The following is a 24025-nucleotide window of genomic DNA, read 5'->3' on the forward strand; positions in this document are numbered from 1 at the left end:
GGATAAATAAAACAAGAAAATAGCTTTATTGTCTGTTTTGAACTTGAGATGAGCAAAACGAGGCGACGACGTGAAGCTAGTCACAGGTGGCGATGGGTAGGCGAACGGCATGAGGAGACTTTTTTTTTTTTCAGTGATCGGTGCTCGTAAAATTAAGCCGCAATTACAAAACATGTGCAAAGAGGTCTGCATCTGCTGCAATACAACTGTGGTATCTCTTTATCAGATTTTTCGTGACGTTATTGACCATGGTTTCGGGAATGGAGTTGCAAACTTGTCTTATTTTTTCTTTCAGATTACCTGATGTTGTGGCTGGTGCCTGGTATACCTGACTCTTGACGTACCCCCAAAGAAAAAAATCAAGGAGGTTTAAATCTGGAGACCTTGCTGGCCAAGCAATGGGCACGTGCCGCACTATCCACTGCTACGGGAATACTTCATTCAGCCAATTGCACGCTTTGCTGCTTCCGTGCGCAGGAGCTCCATCATGCTGATACCAGATATCTTTAATCCTAGCCAGTGGAACTTCACACAGAAAATTTTGAAGTGGTCCATCCAAGATATCGTTGACATATCGTTTGCCTGTAAGTGTGCCGTTGAAGAAGACAGGTCCGATTATAGTACCGCCATAAATGCCACACCACACATTGCAAGACCAGTGATATTGGTGACGCGCCTGCCAAACCCAGTGAGGGTTCTTGTCACTCCAATAGTGCGAGTTGTGGATGTTCACTTGAGTTGCGCGAGAAGTTTGCTTCGTCGGTCTGAAGTACCTTGTTAACAAAGCCTGGGTCCTTTTCTGTCTTGATTGAGATCCAGTTTGCAAAGTCTGTACGATTCTGGAAGTCGCGGGGCTCCAATGCTTGGTGCAGCTGCATGTGGTAGGGATGAAGTTGTCTATTCTTTAGCATTCTCCACACCGAAGATTTCGAGACACCAGCTTCAGCACCCACACTACGGACATTTGCCTGGGGTCTGCAGAAAACATGCACAGGATATCCATCTCCACTTCCTGGCCCAAAACTGAAGATTTGTGCCTTTTCGTGGTAAATGTCCCATTCTCTTTCAGCGTTTCATATGTACGCACAATGGTCATTGAGCTTGGCCGCGTACCTGGATGGCAGCGCTGAAACAGCTTAACTGCCTGCCTTCTGTGTTCGCGTGATGCACCTAGGGCCAGAACCATATCCACTAGTTGCTCATTCGAGTATGGCATGTCAGCTGTTTACACAGATTAAAACAATGTAATGTTGCTGTCCAGAACACGAAGGGTTACGGGTGTCTGAGGAGCACCTGAACAAAGACAACTCGTCAGGAATGGTTCGCACGACGCAGACACTTCGTGGGGTCTCTTTTTGTTCAAACTGCGTAATTGCACCAGCCCTCGAGGCCTTTCATCGTTCTGTCGCGTTTCGCCCTATCTACATGAATCAAAATCAAACTGCTGTTTTTTTTTTTGTTGCCGTCGTGACCGCTTTATCATCGCGCCAGCGCTCGGCCAGCAGTGTGCATTTGCTAGTGATGCAGAACTATCGATGGTACTATCGATAGCTGAGTCACTATCAAACTATCGATGATAAAAAGTACTATCGACAGTGCTATCGACAGTAAATTTGATGGCACTATCAATAGCCTAAAATCAGTAGCGCGAACTCAGTGCATAATAAACTTGCTTCCCCGCGCACGTGGTACGTGGTGGAGCCGGAGGAGCAGGCTGAAGGGCAAGAAAGTTGTGTTCTTTAACAGAGTGCTATGCTGACACATGATCATAAAGTCAAACTGTTCAGCTGTAGCGAAAAGGAAGCCGTTACATGTGGTGGAACTGCGCGGCTTCAAATATATATTGCATTTTGTGATTTCAAAATAGAAAAATATCAAGAACTAAGTTTGTTAATTCCAAGGTGTATGCTTTTGGATATCAATTTATTGATGGACATGTGCCGCCATTTTCACTGCGGAAAAATTTTTTTTCTGTCGCCAGAAATTGCTCATAAATTAAGCAAAGCTGATAGTAGGCTATCGCAAATATTTTGGTAATATGGCCAGCCAGCAACAGCATCATTATTTACACCACCATCGATAGTCTTGTCACATAGTTGTGACGGTGAAGAATGCTGCAGCAAGACTCGGAAATACGGAGCTCTTTATTTGCGCGAACTTGTGCCCAGAAAATCAAAACTCAAAATGCAAGTGATACACGCTGCACACTGATAGCGGCGAGAACAGTAGTCGGCCGTCGAGTAATGTGATTATCGGTGGAACGCGTCACCTTTATACATCAGTCATTCAACCTTCCAGCATTATCGATGCAGTGCTGGCGTAAGCTCTCGAATAAACTTGACTATTCGCGTCCGGCGCGTAATCTTAACAGAATGATCTCAAACAATCGTGAAGCTTCTCAAACATTACGGCGCGGTCTGCGTCAAACGTTGCTAACAGTCTTTGTGAAACCTGAATACATCAAAACAAAGCAATAAACACGCGTGGCAGTAAATATAGTAATATTAACGATGGTACTGCCGATTGCACTATCAATAGTTGCTCGATAGTAGTACCATCGATAGTTTGTTTGCACTCTCGATAGTTTCAAAAATACTATCGATGCTATCGATAGTCAATTTACCTATAGTTCTGCATCACTAGCATTTGCACCGTCATTCAACGAAAGACGGACGCCCAAACATCGGCCACTTTCAAAGCACCCTGTCGCTTCCCTGTGGCAGCCGCAGGCGACCTTGTTCACCGGTTGCACAGTTGGGAGGAGCACTATAGCAGTGCGCTCGCGGTCCGTCATGTCGCTTCTTTTCAAATTTCGCAGGCTTTCTTTACAACGGGGAAAAAATAACAGCGCGAGACGTATCGGACTGGAAACAATTCAGTCCGTGGTTTCTAAGAGTGCTCTACAGCTCAGTGTTCATATTTTGGGTTTTCAGCTAATAATTAAAAAGTTAAGTCATTAAAAAAATTAAATAATTAGTTTAGGGGAAAATAAAAAATAGCCTGAGTATCTACAGGCTAGTGGGAGTAGTATACGTTTGGTTCAATTTGCCTCTGAAGTGCCTTTCATTTTCAAAGTCTTGGCTCAAGTTATGTGGGACAACCTGTATACTAATCTCTCTTGACGAATTCAGCCTATGTGAGACTCCGTTGCCCTTGGTCTTTAGGCTTGAGGATCACCGAACTTGCTCTAAACAGTGGAAGGAAAGGCTGGATAAGCCTGCTGACTCTTTTGGTAGTTATTTTGAAACAAGTCAAGTTTTCTGCCTTAAATGAATAAAAAATGAAAAAAAAAAAAGAACGCATACAGCGCATTTCTTTTTTCTCTTGAAGAAAGTCACATGTTTCCTTTGTTTTCCCTCACAAAATGCATTTCAAAAAGGTGCCGTCTTGAGTTTCAAATCACAGTGCGAACAAAGCCCTACGGGCCACAATAACAGCCAAAATGCCCACATACCGCTAGTTGCATAGGCGGTGGCTTTCTCCGTCAACTTTGACAAAGGATTCTCCGGTGATCCATACTTGTCTATCCGCCATTCCCTGTACCAGGTGTACAAGCAAGAGAGCTTGGGATTCGCCGGTCCGGTAGGGCTGCCGTTCCCTCCCGCAAGAAGAAGCCGCTCGTTGTGCCGCTTGGCTTCAGACGGATTCATGCCCAATTCAAAGTAGCCTTCAAACTTGAGCCTGGTCTCTGGTGTCGGACGCGTTGACATTGGTGCGTCGGCACACTCGATCCTGTGATTGTGCTGGGAGATGAGTCTGATGACGGCCGGAAGAGGAGGATCTAAGCGGAGGAACGTGTCATTCCTTTTGGTGTTTCGGTTCACTTTCTTTATCTTGATGCTCAGCTGCGCGGGGCAGGCTGGTTTCTCGAGGGAGGTGGGGCGACTTTTGTTTCGATGGCTGAGATGACAGACCCACCTCTTGTGGTACACCATTCTGTAAAAGAAGAGCAAGCAGTTGGTTGTCATATGTGATCAGCTGCTGGTCTGAAGCAGTGCTGTGAGAGAACGACGTCCTTTTCTAAGGGCCTACTAAAGAGAAAAATGATTTTACCTGTGGTAAGCATATCGCTCTGACACAATGCCAATAACACCACTCTTGCTGCGAGAAGATGCTTGGTAAGCTAGAAAATGCACACCAACTTGCCGTGATTCACACATTTTTGACAACCCGCCTGCTATGGAATACATAATTCTTTGTCGACAAAAATAAATTATGTTGTCTTCTAAGAGAGACAAAGACTTAACATGGCAAGTTTCAGAAAAATTTATCGAGCCAACGTGGCTGCAATATGAAAGAAAAAAAAAGATTAAAATTCCCAGTCATCACAATGACATTCGGATGAAGAGTTTTTTGCGTGAAACTGGAAAATAAAACTTCGGCCTTGATTCTCCCTTCTAATAATGAACCCATGATTTCAAAATTTCATGACAATATAGCTGTCAAAGAATAATTTATAGCTATCAATTGCTTCAGTGTTTTAACCTCTTAAGTGCTTTATTTTTTTGAAAATTTCCCAACCAAGAGTGCCTATTTTTTTTCTTGCTGATTTCGAATCTGATTGTACTAAAAAGTAGCTAGTCGATGTTGAAAAAATATTTGTACCTTATACTTCAAATCAAAACACGGAATAACGCAAGGGGGCCTGTTGCAGCTCCTGCACCAAAAGCGAGTTTCCTTTCTCAACTTTTTCCTGTTTTCTCCTCGCTTCTGAGAGCAAATGAAGCAATTTTGAAGAAACTGCTGAATATATTCCATAAGGTCATCTGGCGATGCAAGTTGAAAGTCTTGCCTGGAATGACCAAGAATGGAAAGCGAGGAGGCTTCACAGGAGGATTGTCCGCATCAAGCGGGATCCACTGGCGAGCACTCGCGATGTTCACTTCCGAGCTGTTTTCATCATCACCGGAGGAGATGCTCAATTCAGGAAGTGAAGACCGCCATCACTGTCTTCACTTCCGGACACAAGATAAACATCCGTATCCGAATCATCATCACTCGAAGAAGATGACGAAAATGAAAAGCTTCTTTTTCGTGTTGACGAGCCAGCTATGCATGGGTGGCTGCCACCGCAAGCCATCTTTTCATACAAAAACCGCGCTCTTTCCGCAGGAGAAAAATAAATTGTCAAGTAAATGCTGCCATCTGGTGGATTACACGCAGTCTAAGCTGTAGAAGAGCGCCTCTTGTCCTGAACGCTAGAGGGGAGTACCTATTCCGCTAGGACGAGCTCTGCTCGTCCGAAGCACTTTGGGGACAGTTTGGGCAGGACGAGCTCTGCTCGTCCAAAGCACTTAAGGGGTTAATTTAGCTTTCTTTAAGCTTGACAGCTAAGATCCAGCCACCATGGGCCTAGCAATACGATATGACGCCCACACATTTAATAGTTCCGGCAGGAAGAAATGCTTTCATCGTCCTTTCTCACCAAGAAAGGCCTCCACTAAAACTACAACAAATGATAGGGGAACTATTATAGACTTTTATAAAGAGGAGTTACCGCATCCTTTTGCAAGTAATTTGTTTGTCATGCCATGAGCATTTCAAGCCAGTGAAGAATAGTGGGCATGAGGCCACTATTTCAAGCACAGCCACCACTGTCACTGTTGCATTGAAAATGAGATAATGGAACGTTGCTTGACTGTGGCAAGAATATGTGAAGCTTCAAGTAGACCATCTTAGCTCACAATATGAGATATTTTTCATTGCAGAAACGCTGCCGCTTCTTAATTAACACTCATTATTATAATAGCTGAACGAAAGTTGTTTCTTCAGGGGTTTAGGTGCTTTCTCTTAAGGTGTTCAGCATTCAATACGCATACAAAATCAAGCTGTGCTCTTGTTTTCATCAGAATGCCCAACTAATGTGCAACAATAAAATAATCACCATAGCTTTGTTAAAATAAATCTTCACAGTAAAAAATTTGTAAACAGTATTTTAAGTAAAAGTGTAACGAAAAAACAGCACAAGAAGACAGGGACGAAAGGGCACACACACGAGCACTAGCTCATAACTGATTTTTAACTGAAGCATATTATATTAGTCAAACGAAAGAGTTCAATACACACACAAAATCAAGTTGTGCTCTTGTTTTCGCCAGAAGGCCCATTTGAACTACAGCAAGAATTACTAATGTGCAGCAGCAAAATAATCACTATAGCTTTGTTAAAATAAATCTCCACAGTAAAAAATATGTAAACAGTATTTTAAGTAACAGTGTAAATTTTGTAAACAGTACTTTAAGTAACAGTGTAATGATAAAACAGCGCAAGAAGACAGGGACACAAGGGGCACACACACAAGCGCTGACTCACAACTGATTTTTAACTGAAGCATTAATAAAGTTAAGTAACAGACTTCAGGCAAATGCTCTTGCTCAAAGAGAACTACAGTAAGTTTTTCTGCCTTTGTTATCAAGCGCTGTTGCACATAACCATATGATTTTAAGGCCTTGCACACTGCTTATGCACGGTATTACATAGGGCATGAATCTTAAAGGCTTTGCACTGTAATGTTGCTATAGCTTAAAACATTAAAGATATTTATTCATTCATAACAATGATTTTGGTGGTAAGTTAAGTAATGAAGATATCTGCACCAAAGTTTACGCACATAACGGCACACATTACACACACGGACACCAAGGACAATGGTTTGATAACAGAGAAATAAAGCAATAGAACTGATTGTTTCTTAAGAAAAATGGGACCAGTGTTTGGGGGAGTCATCACGGTATGAAGCATTGCACTGCTATGACGTTGAGCACTTGCCTGGGGGCACTGTAGTAAGAGCCCTACTTCAGTGTACTTAACTTGACATATAGATATATGCACTTAAATAGACATATGCGTACATAGATATGGTCTATAACTTCACTGTCCCGAGTGGTGGGGGCAACTGCCTTCATGGCGGTGCACAGCGCATCCTGTCACACATGAAGGGCATTTTTGGACGATGTGGGCTTCGCACCCAGAAGACCCAGGCCCCCCAAATCAATGATATGGTCATGTGACTTATCTTGATTGAATGCTTACGTCACACAAAACACAGATTGGCTATATTACAATGCTACGATAGTCAAGAAATTTAGACTCGCAACAAAATATTAATGAGGCTTGTCCTTCAGTTTTATTATTACAGCACAACCTTGATAATTCAAATTCTCTTCATTATAATTGGCGGGTGGTTCGAAATGCCCTGCTGATGCTGCCAATGTTAAAACTACAGCAAATCCTAACTCCATGAACTAACCAGTGATTATTTTAAACATATTTTCTCCTTCCTTTAGTGAAAATGTCATGCCACACAGCTTCTAACGTCAGCATATCTTCAAAACGTTGTGATGTGACCACTAACACTAGGTTTGTGGTTGACAGTGCACACTAAGCCATAAGTTGTTATACTCGCCGCAGGCGGTGTGAGACAGGTGGTGTGAGTTCGAATTAACAAGGTCCCACTATTTCATCAATTAAGCACGTCATATATGCCAATAATGTTTTAGATATAATGGGGCATTACATGGTCTGGCTTAAGATTGTGTGATTATTTTGGCATATTTCTAAGCAAAAGTTTTTTTATCTGGCACTGATGGAAGATTTGTGAAACTGTAGGGCTATTATATTATGATTGATTGTCCAATTATGGTAGGTGGAACTTTGCACGTGAAATGAGTTAAACAATTGCTGGTGATACCAACAGGTGAGTCACAACTGCCATTAAAAGGTGAGCCATTAAAAGGGTAGCAGTTTCAGCTCGTTGGTTCACAATATTAGTAAGTGGTGCAGTGCAAAGAAAAACAAGACGGAAGGTCAAAGTCCTCTTCCTTTCTCTGTACTCCCATCTATCTTCCTTTTGCGCTGCACCTTTCAGTAACACAGAACCATTACATCAGACCTAATGGTGCATCTAGCAAATGTAACCTGTGGCAGCATTCTCGGGCATTCACTTTCCCCAGAAGTGTCACCTTTGAGATTTCGAGACACTCAGCTAATGAGAGCTCCTTATCCGCCCGTGCCTGCGCATCTAGTGCCAGTTCTCACAAAATCTCGCAACAGTGAAAGAGTTTCCTGAAGTGAATCATTACAATCAAGCTGGTGGTATGCTCGGCCAGTTGGTGCAACATTTTGTATATTGTATGAGCGGACAAACAGCAGGAGCAGAGGGAAAGCATAAGGAACGGAAGTCCTGTGAACTTCTTTCCTTCTGCTCCTGCTGTTTGTCCGCTTATACAATTCACAAAACATTACAATCAAGTACGTGTCTCTTGATTGTCATTAATGGCGCCAGGTAGAACTGAATTTAAACAACTTATACCCGTAGTTGGTTCCGAGCTGTTACCACAGTGCAGCGCTTTCACTTGAGAAAGATGTTTCTGGGAAAACAGCACTCTATTTGCAAACAAACATGGTGAAGGTGGCCGGGTGATCGCTGTGGAAGTAAGTGGCACTTCTGAAGAAGTTGTCAATCGTTCTTAATGCAATGCACTGCCTAACAAAAAGAACTTTCCCGTAGGTACCTGACAGCCTCACCTCACTAAAAGAAACACTTACGATCGCGCGATTCGAAACCATCAGTGTAGCCCCAATGGACTACTAACTTCTCCGTCCGTACATGCGCTGACAGTTGTAATGGTAAGATATGATAAAAAGAAGAAAACCGTGTCACGGATGTCAGGACCTTGCGATCCAAGCCAGAACGCCTGCGCTGCTTACCTGGTGCCACCGCGAAGAGCACTGCTGAGTATCCAAGACGTGCGCGACTCGGCACTGTACTTCTTCATCCACGCTTCTGCGTCGACCGCATTATCGAAGCTTGCACGCAGTACTCTCAGATCCTGGTCAGACGCGGATACGTCTTCCACAACGTTGAAGCTGTTGGCTCCAGACATTATTCGTTGTTGTGGCTCACTGTAGCTGAGCTGCGGTGAAACGCACTTACGAACGTTCGCGGGCACGGCCGTATGACATTTCTTTTAGCACAGAGCGGCTTCGTACTCGAGGTCCTTTTAGCACGGTTCACTGAAAGTCATCCGAGCAATCAGCGGCTAAAACGCATTGATCTCAACAACGCACAACGTGTTCACAAGGCAAAAACAGCGCGAAACTCTATAACTATGCTGAAGGAAAACAATGCAAGAGAAATCGGAACTGCCTCATGACGATGACGATGCCATACTTTTTGCAGTGGGTGGGCACACTTTTTGGCAATCATAAAGATATATATATATAACATAAATAAAATGTAAACAGACATTTAAAAAACGCTAAAGAGAGCGGCCTCAGAGCCCGTTGCAAATTTCTGAGGAATGTAGATTAATTTTGTAACTCAAAAGCCGACACTTCTAATGAACAGCATGCGAGTCGCTACATATCGCAGCCAAATTGTTTTTAAACCTCCTTGGTCGCAGCCGAACAAGTTTTCAACTTCCCGTTTTCCTCACCTCTCCTTCCTACATACCAGAAAGGAGAGGTGACAACACACGTGTGACACGACCACTGATCAACCTAGTGGAGATCAGTGGACTCAACGCGACGAGCAAGCGCGGCAAAATTTTGTTCGGGTCGCGTTAGTGATCGCAGAAGACGCTACACGAAGGGGGCAGTGGTAAACTGTAGCAGTGGCGTAGCCAGGGGGTGGGGTGTAATAGCCAGAGCGCTCAACGCATGCCAAGACTTCCGCTAGAGTGACCTAGAATAGGGGGAGTGTCCAAAGCGCCGCGCAAATACATGGGAGGAGCGAGGGCCTTTTGCGGTGAACTTCCGCGCCGCGGCGCTGCCGTGCCGGACCCGTGGCGCTGCCGTGCCGGAACCGCTAACCATTACATCGGTGCTATACAGGTTGGCGATGCAGGCAGTAAAATTAAAAATAGAAGCGTGGGTAGAACAAAATGATATTTTGGGAGAACTTCAGAATGGATTTCGAATCGACAGGCGGTTAGACGATAATCTGTTTGTTCTTACCCAGTGTATAGAAATATCGAAAATAGAAAACAGGCCCTTATACATAGCTTATCTAGATATCACCGGAGCGTATGACAACGTTAAGCAGGAAATTTTGTGGGATATATTGAAAGAAGTGGGCATAGGGGACGACTGTATACAGCTTTTGAGGGAAATGTACCGAGAAAATACAGTTTGTATAGAATGGGAAGGAATAAGTAGCAAGGACAGCGTTGAAATTAGCAAGGGGCTGAGACAGGGATGTCCTTTGTCCCCGCTGTTATTCATGCTGTACATGGTGAGGATGGAAAAAGCGCTAGAAGGTAGCAACATTGGATTTAATTTGTCACACAAACAGGTCGGCACGATGGTTGAGCAGAAGCTTCCAGGTCTATTTTATGCTGATGATATTGTCTTATTTGCGGACAGTCAAGATGATATACAGCGACTGGCAGATATATGCGGAAGGGAATGTGAGGCTCTAGGACTAGGATTTAGTGCAACCAAATGTGGATTGATGGTATTCAATGATCACGAAGACCATGCGGTCTTCATACAGGGCCAAAAAATACCGAGGGTAAGCGAGTACAAGTACCTCGGAGTATGGGTAAATGAGGGGGATAGATATATGGAGGTACAAGAGAAAGCAGTGGTAGCAAAGGGAAAGAGGAATGCTGCAATTATGAAGCACAGAGCTTTATGGGGATACAATAGGTACGAGGTGCTTCGAGGGCTGTGGAAGGGTGTGATGGTCCCGGGGCTTACATTTGGGAACTCAGTGGTTTGCATGAAGTCAGAGGTACAATCAGGATTGGATGTAAATCAAAGGACGGTGGGCCGCCTCGCGTTGGGCGCTCACGGGAAGACGACAATTGAGGCTGTAAAGGGTGATATGGGATGGACAGGCTTTGAAGTGAGGGAAGCTCAGAGCAAAATGAGATTCGAAGAGAGGCTGAGGAAAATGAAGAAGAGTAGATGGGCAGACAAGGTTTTCAGGTATTTGTATAGAAAAAGCGTTGACACGCAGTGGAGAAAGAGAACTAGGAGGCTCACCAGTAATATACGGCTAGCAGTGCGGGCGATATGGCAACAGGGAGCATTAAGCGGAAGGTCAGGGAGGCGGAGAGGACTTATTGGATGACAGCGATGGAAAAGAAGCCGGCTCTGAGTAACTACCGAAAGGGAAAAAACGAAATAAGGAGGGAAAGGTTTTATGATAATTCAAGGGGAAGCGCTTTACTGTTTGAAGCAAGGTCGGGCTGCCTTAGAACGCGAAGCTATAAAGCGAGATTCAGTAACGAAGACGAACACTGTACATGCTGCGGGGGAACTAGGGAAACGATGGAACATGTACTGATTGAATGTGGCGATATTCACCCAGGTATACGTGTGGGCACGAGTCTACAGGAAGCCTTGGGTTTTAGGGACAACAATGGAAAGCTGAACACGTCCGCGATAGAAATAAGTAAGAGACGGTTAGAGTATTGGTGGCAGAAGAGTAGAGATAAAGTACAAAAATAATAATGGGGGGGGGGGGGGGGGGAATAAGGTCATTCTTCCTTAAGAGGCAGAGAGATAGACCGTGAATTTATAAATATTTTTGGTATAATAAGATAGATTTAATCAATGTAGACAAGGTATTAGGCCAGCATGAAACAAGGAAGTTTTTCCTTTTTCTTCGAGCATGGTGGCAGACATGTCACCGCCCCGTTATAAAGGGGACGCTCATAGCATCCATCCATCCATCCGTGGGCTTTCTCCGCGGCGGAAGCCGCGCCAAAGCGGCGAGCGTCTGCTACGCGCGTGATATTTTGGCCGCTATTTGCTAAAATTGTGGAAATTTGGGCAAACTTTAATACTGCGTCACTGTAACATAATACTGCAGCGACTCATCACACAGAGAACGCGTTTGTGTGTTTTGAAATGGGGTTTTTGTATATATCCTTGCAGCTGATTTGTCACCGCATTGGTCCACACTTCCGCGGCTGTTTGAGGAACGCATCCTGTGCACACTTCATCGTGAGAAAAGGCGCTTAGCTTACTTTCGTGTGGAATGACGAACGTAAACTTGCTGCAGGAGACAATAAACTGGAGATAACCAGGAGAACGTAGCACATATGCACGTAGTAACTAGCTCATGCATGCTAACGCGTTTGCACCCTTCATATCCTATCTTTTATTTCGTGCATTCGATTTATTTTACAAGGCTGCCTCCGGCACTCTTCTGTTTAAAGCCATTTCATGCGAAGACGAATGTGTCAGACGGCGTGGCCGCGCTACCAAAAGTAAAAAATTACTCGTGTAACTCGCGTCTCGTTCACTTCGTATACATGAAAATTGACACGGAGGGGCACGAATGTACGTATGCCCAACCCGACCGATACATCACTTACGTGACATGCTTGCCATTTGCGTAACGACTAACAATAATACTGAGGCAAAAACCAGTCAAAAAAAGACGCCGGACAAGGGGAAGAAGTGACACACACAACGACTTCCAGTCGTTGTGTGTGTCACTCCTTTCCCTTGTCCGGCGTCTTTTTTTGACTGGTTTTTGCCTCAGCGTCATGTACCAACTGACCCAGACCTCGACGTTATAACAATAATAATATGGTGTATGGCGGGCAAACCCGCTTTCAGCCAGAAATAATTCTGACGATGTGTGGTCTGACGATTTGTTTCCGTCAGGTTATAAAAAACGTGGTGGTCACCAATATCGATGTCAACATGTTAGACTTACCCATACATATTGAAGAGCTGACCGCGTAGGTAAAATGTATGCGAAAAAATTACATGAAAAGAAAAACATGGTTCCTTATGCATTCGCCGGAGATGACTCGAAAACGAAAGCCATCTTTTTTGTCAGTCGATGCATTGATCGTCCCTCGCCCCTCTCCGAAAGCTTTCTGCACATAACGTGGTTTCGGACTGCGCACAGGAATCTGGAAGGCATTGCAAGCTTTCTGCACCTCACCTGCTTTTACATTGCCTACATCGGGGGCCGATCACGGAGGCAATGGAAAGCGACCATGTCATGTGATGGCGTCATCATATTACGTCACGTTGAATGACGTCACAGTGACGTGATAAGTTCGGTCGACGTCATCGCGTGATGATTTTGTGCATCACTCGTGTTAGCTACGCGGGACGCCGACGGTCAATTTTCGTGTTTGATGAGGCATCTAAGGCTTTAGCATTAAAAAAAGACAAACCAAAGAAAATGAAACGATAACAGTGCAACATCGTGTATGCCTCACTTCATGTTACGAGCGATCGCCCGAAAACAAACGTGATTCTCCGTTCAGAGCAGCTGATTGCATGCGTCTGCGGGACAAAAGAGGCTTGCTTTACCCGTCTGGTCATCTCTTTATATTTATTCAAGAGATGAGCAGACTCGCTTTTAAGTACTCTCTGAGCTTCAGCACGAAATTGTGGCGGACGCCATATTGAGGTCATCAGGAAAAAGCGGGAAATTGCGGTCGGGTGCCCTGTTGGCGCGCACTCAACTGCAGCAGAAACAATCGTATTTTATGTAACTACTCGTCCACATCTTTTCGTAAAGTCTCTGAACCGGGTGAACGCTAACCTCCGAGTCCCGTGAAAACATCTGAAGTTGAGAATGAGCTGTTTGAAACTGTTTTCATTTCGTATTGTGAAGGCTTGAAGCAATGCACGCATTTCGCGCGAACGTTTCATACTGACTGACGTTCAGCGATCCAATGCAACATGCTATTATATATATATATATATATATATATATATATATATATATATATATATATATATATATATATATATATATATATATATATAGTATATATATATATATATATATATATATATATATTCTTACCGTATTTTCGTTCAGGCAGCTTGTACAGCAAGAATGGGGGCATTTGCAACTTTGTTTCATGATATCTGGATATTTGTAAAGCATTTTCTATATTACGCCTTTTATGCAAAAACTTGTGGAATAAGGTTAGTTTACCTTGCATTGTTTTTCTTTCAAATGTTTGCGCACGGTGTGCCTTGTTGTTAGCTACCTCAGAAATAAAAATAAGCCAACAGCATTGCGGTCGTATGGCCGTCTCTACTCTTTTTTACCTTTTTTTTTTGTTACCCTTGCGTCTTCCCGGTGTGCTCCGTACATAAAAAAGAGCTTGTGGAGACTAATGAATTGTCAAATAAAGCGGTGTGCATATGGCTAGCAAACCAGTGGCGACTATGATATGACATGATATGTTCAGCAAATATGAGTAAAAAGCTTGTGAAGTCACTGCGCCCAAGTATTTCAGCTGACTGCGCGTGCAATTTACTTTTTTATTACTCTTAATTCGTGCATGCGTGATGCTATTGCCCGATTGCTCGTGCGAATAAGATTTTTTTTTCGTTCTTTGCTTGTGCGTGTCCGTTTTGCGCGTTTTTACACATGCACCAACGTTCTCGAACTCTGTGACCGGAACTAGGCGCCACGCTGATGCCGCTTGACACATGATTTTTTGGCATTCTGTTGTTGCCCCCGCACTAACACAACGCTTAAAGATGGATAAGCTTCATTCCTGACCGCATTACTAAAGTTAAGTAGACTTCAAGTGCCCTGTGTGGAAACGCGGCGCAAAAAACTACAGCGCGTAGCAGACGCCCCTCGCTTTCTGCGCGCTTGCCGAGCGCGGAAAGCCCACGGGTCCGGCGCAGCAGCGGCGCGGCGCGGGAGTTCACGGCAAAAGGGCCACGCGGGAGCCGGCGCTTTGGACACTCCCCCTATTCTAGGTCACTCTACTTCCGCCTAGCAACGGCCGCCACGATGCGACGACGCAGTCTCCTACTCGGTGTGCTTTTCGCGGGAATTTTAAACGGTGAACGCGCCCGCCGGGCCCGTAGAATTTTCGTCGCCGCCTGTGCTTGTGAACTGCTACAGTGCTACTGCTCTCGCGTTGACCGAAGACGCCGCCGTCGCCGTAGGGTTCGACTGTGCTTTGTGCATTTTGTTTTGTTGTAACGGTGAACACGTTCGCCCATGAACGTTTGTGTTGTCGCCACTGTCTTTTGTGCCTTGGCTCTGCCGCAAGACGCGATCGGCCGTTGTGTTTTACTGTGCGTTTCTTTTTTCTTTTTTTAACAGTGAACACGCTCGCCCTTGAATATCTGTGTTGTCTGATGTGTCTTTTCAGCCCCCGCATTGTCGCAAGACATAATCGTTGTTGTGTTTAGCTGATTGCTTTTTTTTTTTTTTTAACGCTGAACACGCTTTCACGTAAATATATGTGTTGCCGCCAGTGTTTTTTGCGATCTCGCATTGTCGCAAGACGTGATCGCCGGGGATTCTAGTGTGCGTTGTGTTTTTTTTTTCGTTATTATTTTTCGCGACTGTTCTTGCCAACGCATTTCACAGCCCTGCAACGCCGGTGTTGTACGGCTATGACCACGGAAAACAGCGCATGTGAGACGTCGGCGCGCCGCGCGATCGAATGCGTTAAAGACAATGACAGTTCATCGCCTGACATTGACGTGCTTCGGGCGAACATCACTGATGAAAAAGACGCCTGCAGCTGGGTAGAAGATTACGGCTCGAAGACGAACACATCGTGGGTTGTCTAGACTTCGTGAAGTCAACAGCAAGGTGTGAAAGGTAATACAGAAATGATGTTTCATAACTTAATTCACAAATAACTTGCGGCATCTTCTGTGGTGACTTAACTTCATGCTTCGGGGATAATGTCCAATGATGAGCCGTCTCAATTAGGTCGTATTATGTGTGCACTCGGCCCCCCTTATACGTGGCGTAAGTGGTGGCGAAACAAAATCGAAAAAGTGCCGCAGCCACATAAATAATTGTGTTCTAGGAGTAGTTATTTTCCTGTCTTATGGCGTAGGTACCATATGATGGCAAAATAATCAGAGCAATCAGAGCGCAACGTGAACCAGAGCTACATGATGGTTGGATCTCACGAAAGTATTCCACAAACCTGCACATTAGGTCACCAACTGAAACCTAGGAGAAATATCATACAATTACATCCGATACTTCCTAACGAATAGGAAGGTTACCTTCAACATGGGGGAACTCGAGTCTGAGGTGAGGGGCATGGACAGTTTAGTTACACCTCAGGGCTCCATGATATTAATCTCATTATGACAGGATTGTCAGAAAAACGTGAAGACATCAAAGGAATCAATCGCTCCGTATACACGGATGATGTTGCCATATGGATCTCGCAAGGCAGTGATGGGTAAATAGAACAGAAGTTACAGGAAGTGGTAGATAAAGTGAGAGTCTACCTCACAGGCACTAGGCTTGAATTTTCACCAGAGAAATCAAGGACCCAGTAAACCATGAATGTCCATTAGATATCCATAGAATGCTAGTCTCGGAATATTCAGTACATCTTCTGGATATCTACATTCTCCACATGGCATTTCACAGATGTACTATAGATAATCTAAAATGCACCCGGATCACGCTGTCAGCACGTTTTATGGATATCAAGGCTGGATGTTCTGTACATTTAAAAGATGTTCATTCCTGAAACTCGCATGACATCTAGCGGCTTGTGAGGTGCACTAATTATGGCTCTCAAAAATGAACGCTCGACAGACTGTAGGCCACAATACTTTTCGCTGACTTGAGTGCTCACTATATATACATGATAACTATTCTTCACTCCGCGCTCTCTGAAACCGAAACTGCGACTGGGCGCTATAAAACCATCTACAAATAATTAACCGTCGCGCGCTCGAGGAAACGAGCTTTCCATCCGTAATAAGTGAGTGGTAAGAAAACAAGATCCAAACTTTTTGTGCCAATGCTCCTTTCTGCCACCCCATTTTTCTGAGGAAGCAAGGGCCCGGGGTTGAGGAGATGAACTTCTTGGATAGAGAAGAAAAGAAAAGTGCGACCCTCCCCCCTCCCCCCCCCGCGCCTCCTCAGAGGGCACGGGGACCTTTTCCCCGACAGGACAAACGATCGCGGCAGTGGGTGTCCAGTCTGCAGCTGGTCTTCTGCAGCTCGTCGTCAACAGCTGGTGAAACGGGCGGTACAAGCCACCAGAGTAGTCCGGACTCCTCCTCCGTTCGCCTCGTCCGTGTGAATGGGGCACATTTGTGGGGAATTCTCCTCGCGAACTGACGTCACTAGGTTCCACCTTTATCCCACGAGGATTTATCCCCCGTGTGAATACCGCTTAAGGGCTATTCACACGAGGGAGAAATCGGCGGGGGAGACGGGGGGATTGCGGATCACGTGACCACGTCGTCACGGATTAGTGAGTGGGCGAGACCCCCCGGCGACTCCTCGAAGGAGACGGGGACCTTTTCCCCGACAGGAAAAACGATCCCCCGGCGGTGGGGGATATGGCGAAATTTCGGGCTCTTGTTTGGTCACATTGTTGCACTTGCTCCTGCAGACAGCGGCAGTATGTGTCCAGTCTGCAGCTGCACTACGGTCCCTAGCTGCACAGTCGTCTGCAGCTCGTCGTCAGCTGCTCGTCAAACGGGTGGTGCAAGCCACCAGAGTAGTCTAGTAACACTGGTCTCCCCCTCCGTTCACCTCGTCCATGGACATTTGCGGAGACTTCTCCTCGCGAGCTGACGTCACGTCATAGGCTCCGCCTTTATCCCCCGAGGGTTTGTCCCCCGTCTGAATACCCCTTTAACTGTCTCTCGTCAAGAAGGGCAAACCAGCTCAGTTCCACCCAACCAGAAAGTAGAGCCAACAAAGGATTGCAACGACCTGGTTAATCGCAATGCGGGCTGTACGACATGACAAGTGTACCATGCGCGGCCGCAAATTACAGTTTGTGCTAAGTGCCTTCTTTCCAAGAGTGGTAACTCGTACTCTACGCTTCCCGGACTTGCCGTTTTACATCTTCCAGTACTGAAACCCACACGGAGGCTGCTATGCCGTAGTAGGTATAATCAAGCCCTAGAATGCGAATAGGGTCGGTTTTTTTGAAGACCGAAAAAGGGACTTAGGCAGATGTGTGGGGAACCAATGAACAAATATCGACATTTCGAAAAGTTTAATGCAGCACCTGAAATAGACCCATACTCAGCAAAAAGCCGTAGGCGATGGGATAAGCTGTCATCGTTCTTTAGATAGAACGTGATGTCATCGGCGAAAGCTGTCACCCTCAAGGTACCACTACCAGGTAGTGAAAGGCCTCGAATATATGGATCTTTAAGTAGGGAGCGCAGGAATGGTTCGAGGCTGAGTACAAAAAGTACTGGGGATAGAGGACAACCTTGGCGAACACCGCGGGTAACAGGAAATGGGGCACTTTCATAACCATCAAGAAAGAACGTACTGTGTACATTTCTATACATATTTCTCAGAAGCTCAACGAAGTTTTGCGAGATCCCAAACGCTTCCATTACGCTAAATATGTAGCTATGTTCAAAGCGATCGAATGCCTTTTCTTGATCAAGAGAAACCAAGAGCCCACGCGCTGATCTCATCAACGTGCACGCAATTATATCACGCGTAACAAAGGAGAGACTATGAATTTCTCTTCCAGGAATCGAGCACGCCTGATGATGAAGGCATCAGGCTTCTAAAACGCCGAATGACAACTGCTGCAAAAGTTTTGTAATCGACGTTGAGAAGCGTAATTGGTCTCCATTCCTCTGTTGGCAATGAAACGCAGATGATAACACCATTTCCTTTTCCATTGCTTTATAGACAGCACCATGTTTGGCGTCTGCATCCCAGGTCAGTGGGCATGGGCTGAAGATTGCCGTTGGGAGTGCTTCATGCCGCTTGAGTTACGTCGGCGAAAAGCTGATGGAGATACAAAATTTCAAAAAAATATTTCTCAAGTTAAAAAAAATACCCTTTTGTAACTTTGCCTATATATGTTCAGCTACTACATAGAGCTTTCAAATGAGGTATCGTGCATATTTTTAGTCCAAACTCCAAGGCGAGTTTTTTGACGCTGAATACAGAGCTTTTCTAAAAAAAAAGTGAAATTCGCAATTTTAACCCCAGATATTATTATTGAAATTCGCAATTTTTTTCCAGACGATCTGCTACACCTTCAGTGACTAAATTATTTTTCTTTTGTAGTATGTCGAACAGGCCACCAGTACCTAATTTATTTCTACCCTTTGAGTTTGCCTTGTTCCTGAAAAAAAAAATATCAAACTTCACAACTTTATTAAATTTTGCTCGCGCGAAAAGCCCTCGAAGAATCGATATACCTAAATAAGTCATTATTTTTGCAGTTACATCACTTCATTAGCTTGCCGGAAATACCATTTTATCGAGTGCATCCCATAAACTTCCTTTGAAAAAAATTGTTGTTTGATGCCCTTTAGCTCAGTCGGCGCAAAACTACAGACTCTCACAAATAGGCGGGAAAATTTTTGTCAAGAGAAATAAACGAGGAGAACGAGTTTCGAACTTCAAGAAAAATGTGGAATTTTTTTCAGCCATATTTGTGATGGTCGCAAAAACGGGGGATGATTTGGTATGGAATGACCCCTCTGGAACGAAGGTTACGCTTACGGCGCGGGACTTTGCCCCAACTTAAGAACCTGGCAGAGGCGTGTGCAGGGTCCCCCCCCCCCCTTAAAAACCTGCGCACGCCTATGGGTATATAGTGATTCAGACGACAAGAAAGACGCTTATTTCGGGAGCCCTTGAGGGAACTATAACATAGGCGTGTACAGTGTTCTCCATTAGTGGTAAGGGGGGGTGGGCAAATTGCTTGCGCGTTACACTTGAAGTATGGTATAAGCAGATGCTGCTCTGCGCGCTTTTAGCCTGCACACTCTTTCTACTCTATGCACACTGATCGATCTACCGTGTATAAAATAGCGTCAGGTTGCGGTGAACTTTCCGACAGGTCGAAGTTCGCGAGGAGAAGTGCGTGGGTTTACGTGCATCATTTAGAAGCGCTGCGATTTAATTTTCATCGAATGAAATCATTATATTTCTTTTCCGGATGTTTCAATAGTAAGTATCCTGTGCGAATCGAAGAGCAAACACTTTTCGAAAAATATTCCAAAGTTCGAGTATTCGCACACCCCTTATGTCACGGCCGCTCGATAAAAAAGAGTCCGTTCGAAAAAAAAAAGTGCGGCCCGTTGCGTGCCCAGAAAACAGCGGGAGCTGCCTAGTTGAACTTATTGCCGCTGTGACACCACAAGATGGTTCACAGTAAAGACTTTAGGTCCCAGTTAGGGTGCCTCGATGCTCCTCCTCCCCCCAAGCATCGAGGCACCCTAGTGGGGTCCCTAGGTCACACCAAGGTGGTTTAAAGAACGCACGAGTGTGTCTCTTTTGCGGGTTTTCTTGAGGAGCCTCGAACTTATGGTAAATGTTATTGGGGATCGCGTCAACACTCCTTTGGATGCATTATTTTCTTCGGAAACAACGATATCCTATTTTATCATAAGGACTTTTAACGACATTCAGTGTCACACGGAAATTCGCTGTTCCCGATGTTGACATCCTTTATTGTCGTTGAAGGACACCATGAAATAGAGTTACTGTATATGCTAAGGTAGCATATACAGTAACTCTAACCAAGAACTCAGCGGCTCCTCGGCATGCCCATATTGATGGGATACAACGTCTCGCGCATTCCACAAACCATTTGTCTGTAACTCTTCTTAACAGCGAGGCTGTTCTAGCTCGGCGTAAAGTGTGTGGCCGTGCCCGAAAACTATCATCATCATGAACGGGCATCTGTGCCACAAAATTTGGGCAGTTCCCACTACTCACCGCTACGGCGTGGCCTGTAATAACGCTGAGAACGAGTACAGAAAGAAAGAAAGAAAGAAAGAAAGAAAGAAAGAAAGAAAGAAAGAAAGAAAGAAAGAAAGAAAGAAAGAAAGAAAGAAAGAAAGAAAGAAAGAAAGAAAGAAAGAAAGAAGGAAAGAGAGAAAGAAAGAAAGAGAAAGAGAAAGAAAGGCACAAACAAAGAGACGGAAAATTCGGCAGATCCTTGTGAGAATCGGTTTCATGCGAAGCAATCAGCGAGTAGTTGTCTATGCTGCATTTTTTGGGTTTGAGCCCAGCATTACGATGTGAATCGACGTGTTTTTGTAAGCGTAGTAGTTGTGTGCATATCGCGGCCTTACCAGGCACGTCGACTACACTGGCGTTTAAAGGGTATCGTGTGGCCTGACGTAACGTCAGCACTCACGTTAGAGCACAGGCGTCTGTTCTATCGAAACGCAGTGCACGCTACGGTGCTATGATGTGAATATCATACTTCACTTTCGTCAGCGTATTCCTCCGGGGTCGAGCAACGCATGAATATAGCTTGCTGGCTCATAAGAATACAAATGTAATGTTTATCAGACTACTATAAAAGCGGACTCAGCACATGGAACCACAACTGACATTATGCCGACGTTGCGCCTGTCTCATGGGAGTACATATGTGGTGTTTATTGCTTTGTTATCAAATTAGATAGCTAGCACTACAACAGCAACTGACGTTGCACCAACATTACACCGACATAAGGCCTTTTCCAAAGCAGCTTCTAGATATGACGTGGCTCTGTGGTAGAACACCTGACAGTGCCACGTAGAATGCTTGGGTTCGATTCCTGCTGGGATCCCCATTTCTAATCTTGGCATTCGTCGGGTCAACGCTGCCGCTGTCGGTTTTTTAAATTACCAACGTGTTTTCTCGCTGTTCCTGGTTAGATATAAACTGTCAGTTGCCTGTGGCGCATACCCGTACACAGTGGCCCGTGGTATACGGGTACGTGCCACACGTGTCTGGAGGAATGCCTTTGACGAGATACGCGACAAGATTTTCACGTTATTCACGCCATGACCAGACAGTCATATTTGCCAAATTCTCTTACCCTCCCATGCCAATTTTGGTCTACACCAAGTAAAGGAGGCGATCGCGAGAGCACCCAGACGTAGGCGGCTAGATAGATAGATAGATAGATAGATAGATAGATAGATAGATAGATAGATAGATAGATAGATAGATAGATAGATAGATAGATAGATAGATAGATAGATAGATAGATAGATAGATAGATAGATAGATAGAAAGTGCTTTGGGTTCGCTAACAAATGCTTCGCATTTAATAATGAAAATTCCGGCAGACTCTACGCTTTGCGGGAAACGGTTTCATGCGGATCAGTCGGCGAGTGGCAGTATGCCGCATTTTATGGCGCTAGCACCTAGCGACATTATGTTTCTGAAGGAGCACACCGGAATTCGCCCCAGCTAAGCGAAAGTTGAGCGTAGGCGTGAACGTCATGACCCCCCATTAAAGATAAAAAACACATGTAAAATAAGGTAATGGTTCAAGTTGAGAGTTTTATATGATACATATGATATTGGAACATAAGGTTAGTTCGTAAAATTGCCAAATAACTGTCAGGATGATTAATAAAAATAACTGAATGAGGTGGCGTTGGAGGAACTTTACTGGCTACTCGAGGAAGGGAAGTGGAAATAAGGGAAGGGGCAGGATGGAAAAGAGGTGGGCCCCTATTACAGGACTCAAGTGACTCCGCCTGAGCTCACTCAAAAAGAGAAGACTATAACAACTCGTGGGAGTCGGGACATGTCCCAGCTAAATGGAAATGCAGTCGCATTATTGCGTTGCTCAAACCAGGGAAGTGTCCTCATGCCCTTTCCTCCTACAGACCGATCGCCTTAGCCAGCTGCGTCGGGAAAGTAATGGAAAGGATGGTGCTGTCAAGATTAGAGTGGCTTCTAGAAAGCAATAATTGCTTTCCTGCATTTATGAACGGCTTTAGAAGAGGACGATCTGCAGTCGACGGTGTGGTCGACTTGATCTCAAATGTTGAAGAGGAAAGAAACCAACGCAGACTAGTAGCGGCCGTCTTCCTAGACATTAAGGGCGCCTACGATAATGTGCTGCATTATGCGATCCTTCACGCACTGGAAGATTTAGACGTCGAAGGACGACTGTACGCCTGGACCGTAAGTTACCTTAGTGACCGTACCATTTACATGACGACAAGCAACGGAGACACCGATCGACATAATATTCACCGTGGTGTTCCCCAAGGGGGAGTTCTCAGCCCAATTCTGTTCAACGTTACTATGATTGGACTGGCAGCAGAACTTCCCAGCACGGTAAAAGTCAGCGCATATGCGGATGACATATGCATATGGGCGTCCGGAGCTACTCGTCCGCAATTGCGTGCTCGACTTCAACGTGCAGTGACGTTAACAGCTAAATATCTACGGCGCCAGGGTCTCACTCTTTCCATTGACAAATGCGCAGTGCTTGCATTCACGCGCAAAGATATGTCAAGATACCCCTATATCTATTAATGGAACGGCGATACCTACTGTAACGCACCACAAGTTCCTTGGGGTAATCATAGACAGGGATCTATCGTGGTCGAGACACGTCGCAGCACTGAAATCAAAATTGAAAAGTTTTGTTCTCGTTCTTCGGACTGTGGCAGGAGCAAGATGGGGCCCATCAGAATCGTCACTTCTTCAACTCTACAATGCGCTGTTTGTAGGATATATACGGTATAGCATGCCGGTGCTCTCAAACATGAGACCGAGCTGTGTGAACACGCTAGAGAGTATTCAAGCTCAAGGATTGCGAACATGCTTGGGCCTACCACGCTGCACGTCAACGAATGGAACCATCGCGGAAGCTCGGGCTTGTCCCATCAGTGTATACATGCGCTGCGAGCCACTTCGAGTGCATCTTCGCCTCTTGACCCGACACAGGCAGCACCCGCTATCAGCACTTCCGTGCCACCCACCCAAACTGCAGCTTTTCAAGAGCAATATCACGGCATGAAAACGTTCTACCATCAAGGTTTTCTTCCCCGAGATTTCCTGGAACACCGCCGTGGGTCCTGCCTAAACCGCCTGTTAGCCTTGTGATTCCTGGGATTACGAAGAAGTCCCTAGTTTCGCCAGTTGGCCTCAAACAACTGACCCTACATCACATTTATACAGCGTACGGCGGCACCATGCACGTGTACACCGATGGATCTACCACGCTATGTACCTCTGCTGCAGCCTTTGTCATCCCACAAATGGTTATAGCTCGACGGTACAAAATAGACCACAAGACCACATCAACTGCCGCAGAGCTTGTTGCTATCCGGGAGGCAATAA

General features: G+C 45.1%; 1 protein-coding gene across 9 annotated transcripts in view; it reads right to left on the reverse strand.

Moving 5' to 3' along the window:
• Positions 1 to 9140, reverse strand: part of LOC119383764 (uncharacterized) — a 144576-nt gene extending 135436 nt beyond the window's left edge. For 8 of the 9 annotated variants that reach the window (XM_049412667.1, XM_049412662.1, XM_049412661.1 and 5 more), the window contains exons 1-2: positions 8710 to 9140; positions 3455 to 3936 (exon numbers count right to left, since the gene is read on the reverse strand). In XM_049412667.1, the coding sequence (XP_049268624.1) occupies positions 3455 to 3936; positions 8710 to 8885 (658 nt within the window). In that variant the 5' untranslated portion in view covers positions 8886 to 9140. The remainder of the gene's footprint in view (positions 1 to 3454; positions 3937 to 8709) is intronic. The other variant, XM_049412663.1, reaches the window with a different exon arrangement.
• Positions 9141 to 24025: the final 14885 nt, after the last annotated feature.

This window comes from Rhipicephalus sanguineus, chromosome 2 (assembly GCF_013339695.2).
Source record: "Rhipicephalus sanguineus isolate Rsan-2018 chromosome 2, BIME_Rsan_1.4, whole genome shotgun sequence".
NCBI lineage: Eukaryota > Metazoa > Arthropoda > Arachnida > Ixodida > Ixodidae > Rhipicephalus > Rhipicephalus sanguineus.